This window comes from Rhinatrema bivittatum, chromosome 1 (assembly GCF_901001135.1).
Source record: "Rhinatrema bivittatum chromosome 1, aRhiBiv1.1, whole genome shotgun sequence".
Lineage (NCBI taxonomy): Eukaryota > Metazoa > Chordata > Amphibia > Gymnophiona > Rhinatrematidae > Rhinatrema > Rhinatrema bivittatum.
The window spans coordinates 227,016,893-227,022,892 of NC_042615.1; the positions used below are offsets into that span (position 1 = coordinate 227,016,893).

The 6,000-nt window shown below is 39.9% G+C and overlaps 1 protein-coding gene across 1 annotated transcript in view; it reads left to right on the forward strand.

Moving 5' to 3' along the window:
• Window positions 1–3,144, forward strand: part of POLN (DNA polymerase nu) — a 419,903-nt gene extending 416,759 nt beyond the window's left edge. The window contains exon 24 of the mRNA XM_029592374.1: window positions 1,838–3,144. Within this exon, the coding sequence (XP_029448234.1) occupies window positions 1,838–1,900 (63 nt within the window). The 3' untranslated portion in view covers window positions 1,901–3,144. The remainder of the gene's footprint in view (window positions 1–1,837) is intronic.
• The last annotated feature ends 2,856 nt before the right edge of the window (window positions 3,145–6,000 follow it).

Genomic DNA, 6,000 nt, shown 5'->3' on the forward strand with positions numbered 1-6,000 from the left:
ACTTTCTTACATCTCAAGCCATTTTTTGATCCACTCCAGTCTGCTTTTTGCTCTCTACCTTCAACTGAAACAGCCCTTGCCAAAGTTTCCAATGACCTGTTTATGGTTAAAGCCAAAAGTCTTTACTCAGTTCTTATTTTCCTTGACCTTTCTGCTGCTTTTGACATTGTAGATCACCTCCTACTCCTTGATATTCTATCATCACTTGGATTTTGTGTCTCTGTCCTGCCTTGGTTCTCTTCTTACCTCTCCCATTGCACTTTTACCATTTCCTCTGATGGTTCCTCCTCTATTTCCATTCCACTATCAATTAGTGTGCCTCAAGGTTCGGCCCTGGGCCCTCTTCTCTTCTCCCTATATACTGATTCCCTTAGTACTCTGATTCCTTTCATTAAATACCATTTTTATATTGATGACTCCAGATTTACTTTTCTACACCAGAAATTTCACCAGAAATCCAGTCCTGGATCTCAGCCTGCTTGTCTCACATTGCTGCCTGGATGTTCCACAGTCACCTTAAATACAACATGGCCAAGACGGAGCTCCTTATCTTTCCCCCCAAGCCCACCTCCCCTCTTCCTCCTTTCTCTATATTTGTGGATAATACGGTCATCCTCCTGGTCCCCTCAGCCCGTAACCTAGGAGTCATCTTCGCCTCATCTCTCCTTCTCTATGCATATCCAAAGTTCTGCTAAAACATGCCATTTCTTTCTCTATACCATCACCAAACTCCATCCTTTCCTTTCTGAACACACTATCAGAGCCCTTAGCCACTCTCTTATCTCCTCCCACTTTAGATTATTGCAACCTGCTCCTCACAGGTCTCCCAGCAAGCCATCTCTCTCCTCTACAATCCATCCTAAATTCAGCTGCTTGACTTATCTTTCATTAAAGTCACTCCACCCACATAACCCCTCTTCTGAAGTCAGCGCTTTGGCTCCCTATCTGCTCCCGCTTACAGTTCAAGTTCCTCATTCTCACCTACAAATGCTTTCACTCTGCAGCACCTCACTACCTCTCCTCGTGCACTCCGCTCATCAGACAAATCATTCCTGTCTGTGCCTTTCTCCTCTACTGCTTATTCTCAACTCTGTGCTTTCCACCTGGCTGCACCATGTACTTAGAGTAATCTTTCTGAACTCATGTATCATGCTCCCTCTCTCACTGTGTTTAAATCCCACCTAAAGACCCACCTTTTTGAGGCTGCTATTAAATCTTAGGCCCAATTGTTTGCTTTTAGCCTCATTATCTAAATTTATTTTTCTTTTCTTACCATTGTCTTACTTTATGAAATTCCCCAAGTCTTTTGTTCTGTATATTTGCCTTATTAGATTGTAAGCTCTATTGAGCAGGTACTGTCTTTTTTGTGTGCTTATATAGCGCTGCATATGTCGTGTAGCGCTATAAAATGTTAAGAAGTAGTAGTAGTAGGTAGTATGGTGATTGGAATGTGGGTAAATGATTTTGGCTTCTTGTCCTTAGTTTGAGCATGCTCAGTGTACTTTCTCCACCTAGTTCCAGATGTTGTGATCCAAAGAGAATGACATCAAACAAGGATAATGAGGGTTATACATATTGTAAAGAAGCTGATCTTTTGTGCCATTCTGTGCATTGGATGATCTAAAAATCCATGTAAAAGGGGTTTATTCTGTATTCCCGAGGTATGCAGGGCCTCTGAATAACAACATTTTTTTTATTTGCCAAAGTCTATGAATAACTTTCTACTAGAAATGTTTCTAAAACCTGATTTTGGCTAACCTAAGCCTTTATTGTATATTAGTGTCCTTTTATAGAGTTATTATATATTCACTTATTTCTTTACTTCTTTTCCCCATAGGTTCCACTGAAAGTGATTCTGACCACTGGAAAATCCTGGGGGTCCATGGTAAAACTACAGTAAATACAGAACAATCCCCGGGAGGGCTGTTATAAAGTACACAGGCACCTCTTCACTCCACACTCTCTCTTTAGTGAATCACTAGGCAACAGCTCTGCTGGCACTCTCATCAGCACCTAATACTCTGCATGTGAATTTTTTTACTTCATTTTATCTGTAGCCCTAGGCAACAGCAGTGGGATAAGACTGGTTTATTCCAGTTTATTGTGTTCTCTTTGGCCAAGGTAACCAGCAGGGAGCTGCCTTTGTTCAAAACTAAATTACCAAATGAAGCAAGACCACATTAACCCTTAGGGAACAGAACATCTATCCTAGCTAAGTCACAGATATTCTTCAAACATATTTTCTGTTCATTTAACTTATTGTCAGACGCTGTAGTTTCTATCTAACATGGCATGAAGTTAGATGATTTTAAACAGCAAGCGTATGTAATCAAATCGCTTATTTTATATTGTACAATTGACACAGCAAATTTCTTCTCACAATCCTTTTTAAAAGGACAATCATTCTTCAAAACAGTTAGAAGGTTGTTTTAAATGTTTTCTGAAAGCAAGACTAGAAATATGGAGCTTTGTCGATGAGACTGATTTGTGGTTAATGCTATTCTAATGCAGAAACATTTCTTAGATGTTCTGCTCAAAGTTCTAATTGTAATTTTATGAAGTAATACGTTAATGTTTTTTGGGCTTTTTAAAAAATATGTTCTACTTTTACAGAAAGTTTTAAATGCTGTTTACATTATAGTATTTTTTGTTGGTTATGTTCTTTACTTACATTTTAGTTTAGCTTATAAATGTCAGCCTTGGAGGACCCTGTTCTCTATGAGTTCTTGCAAAAAGATTCAGAAAAGATCTCTTGCCATCTCAAGGGTCTGACTGAACCCCTTTACACAAACATTTGCTGTGTATACAGCTTTTTTCCCCCAGAAAATATTAGAACAAATAAAATCTTGACACGTGGCTCATAGCAACCTTGAGAAAACATTTGAATTGGGTCCACAAGGTTTTTTCTCATTTTGTACCTGCAATGAAAATTGTAAGACTTTATTGCAGAGAGCAGTCACAAGTACCTAACCAGTGAACCCTGGCACAGTCCAAGATTTCTATCTTGATTGGATCTCTAGTTAATAAGACCCTCACATTAAGTAATTCTACATTATTGTGCCTGTTAAAAGTTGTAGTAGTATTTTAACTTTCACTCACTTGGGTTCTCAGTAAGTCTTGAAGCCTCACTTTTACTGGAGTTGGTTTTCATAACAGTTTTAACATTAATCTTTGAATTGTTTCTGTTGTACTGAGAGGTATTTTATTCATACCATTAAAGTGAGATGCATAAAAAATACAATTATGTGTAATTATTTCTTGTAGAAAGCATTAAATTATACCGAGTAGTGACATACTAATAGTAAGTCATTTTTTTTGTATATATAATTCCAAGCAGTTATATAGTAACAGATGAAAGGTAAATTTCAATTAGCCTATCTGAAATGCTCAGTTATTCTAATCTGTACTGTTAGGGATATAGCCAGACTGCCAGCAGTAGAAACTTGATTGCTTGTAGAATGTTGCTTAGCACACAAGGCAGCTTTTTCTTGTCTTCTTCTTTGGTTCTAACATTTCAGGTGGATGAGTATACAAATTTCCATACTTAATCCAATACGCAGCAATCCCTCATTCCTCTGCCTCCTGATCTTACAACTAAAGTGTTGTAATCCTCTAATTCTAAAATGTTAGTGAAGCTATTGGCCAAACATCTGGCTGCCTAGGTCCTGTGGCCTTGCTGGGTGATACTTTGCCACCAGCAATACACTTCCTCTTTTCCCTTGCCTCTGTCAGAGGAAAGAGCTGAAGCAGTGAAAGTCTGCTCAGACCCCAATATAGCTTTTCCTCCCAAGCTGAGAGGTTTGTTACAGCAGCTATTGGGGCGGATTTTAAAAGGGTTACGCGCGTGCCGAGCCTATTTTGCATAGGCCCGGCGACGCACACAAAGTCCCAGGACGTGCGTATGTCCCGGGCCTTTGTGAAAGGGGCGGGGGTGGTACCGAGGCCTCCAGCACAGCGGCCGTGCCAGGGGATTGCCAGCCGACATGTGCAAGTTACACCTGCCAGAGGCCAGAGGCAGGCGTAACTTACAAAATAAAGGTAGGGGGGATTTAGGTAGGGCTGGGGCGCGGGTTAGATAGGGGAAGGGAGGGGAAGTGGGGGGGGCGAAGGAAAGTTCCCTCTGAGGTGAGGTTTAGGTATTAGTGTAGGGGTTAGGGGCTACTTTGACATTCAATGTTAGATGTACGAACAGAACAGTGCTCTCTTGTGAAGATTTGAGGACCTTTGGAGTGAGGAATCTCAGCCAAAGATGAGATTTGTGCAATGTTCTCTCAACCTAGCTTGATGGACTCTCTACCTGGATAACATCAAGCTAGGTTGAGAGAACATTGCACAAATCTCATCTTTGGCTGAATTTCCTCACTCTGAAGGTCCTCAAATCTTCACAAGAGAGCACTGTTCTGTTCGTACATCTCACTTTGAATATCAAAGTGGCCCCTAACCCCTACACTAATACCTAAACCTCACCTCGAGTTACTAAGTGGGCTTCCCATAGAGATATAAATACCTATCTAGTGTGAGGGCATTATGGCTACTCTTACACTCTCTCTCTCAACACATGCAAAAACACCATAATGCTATTTGATAAATAACACTAAGTTGGAGAAGTCTGAATATCACACGGATCTGGCTAAGTTAGCCAGGTTAGTAGCTCCTCTCCATTAGGTCCCCATCCTGCCCCATCCTGCCCACCACTTAGCCAAGTAAAGACAGATCTGGTTAAGTGGAAGTCACTAAACACAGCCAACTATAAGAGCACCACTTAGCCAGCTAAGTCCATAATTATCTGGCTAAGTGGTACTGAATAGTGACCTCTCTGTAAATTTTAAGACAAAATGTCTTTTTGCAAAAGCCATGTTGACTATCCCCATTAAATCATATGTATCTGTGGCCATTCATTTTGTTTTTAAGAATATCTTCCACCATTTTACCCAGTGTAGGCATCAAGCTCACCAGTCTAAAGCTTCTAAGATCACACCTGGAGCCCTTTTTAAAAATTGCCATTACATTAGTCACGCTCCAGGCTTTTGGTACTATGGCTATTTTAAATGATAAGCTGCAAATCACCAGAAACAGCTCTGCAATTTCATGGTTAAGTTCCTTTAGAACTATAGGGTAAATGCAATCTAGTTCCAGTGATTTGGCTTTCTTTAGTCCAATTTATTACAGCCTCCAGTTTCCCAATGATTTCATCAAGTCTCTCAGTCAACACCATCAGAAAATGTTTCTGAGGAGGGTATGACCCCAGCATCCTGCTCAGTAAAGACAGGGGCAAAAGAATGAATTTAGTTTTTCCAGCTATTTCTATGTCCTCACTGACCACCCATTTTACCGCTCAGTCATCGAATGGCTCCACTGACACACACATGGGCTTTTAGCTTCAACTATACTGGAAAAAGTCTTACAGCTCTGGCAAGCTTGTTTTCAAATTCTCTTAGCTTGCTTAATTCCCTTTTATATCTAACTTGTCAGTGCTTATGCGCTCTTCCCTATCTTCTTCATTTGAGTCTGCTTTCCTTTTTTGAATGATGCCTTTTTGGCTTTAGTTACCACTTTCACTTCACTATTAAATCACATTGGCAGTCATTTGGTTTCCTTCAACTTTTTTTTTTTTTTTTTTTTTTTAATAGAGAGAGTACATTTTGTCTGGGCCTAGAGGATCATCATTTTAAAGTATACATGCCTCCAGCAAGTTTTTAACCTTGTGAATTGCTCCTTTTAGTTTTTTTCTAATAAAATTTCCTTTTAGCATAGTCTCCCTTTTTATAGTTAATGCTACTGCAGTTTTCCTTAGTATTTGCCCTCTAGTGATTATGTCAAATTTTATTACATTATGATCACTGTTGCCAAGTGGGTCCACCACCTTAATCTCTTGCAATGGGTCCTGCATTGCACCAAGAACTATATCTAATAGAATTCCTCCTCTGAATGTTTCATGGAACCAGTCATTCATGGCATACAGGAATGTTACCTCCTTTGGATAAATATCACATCAAAACA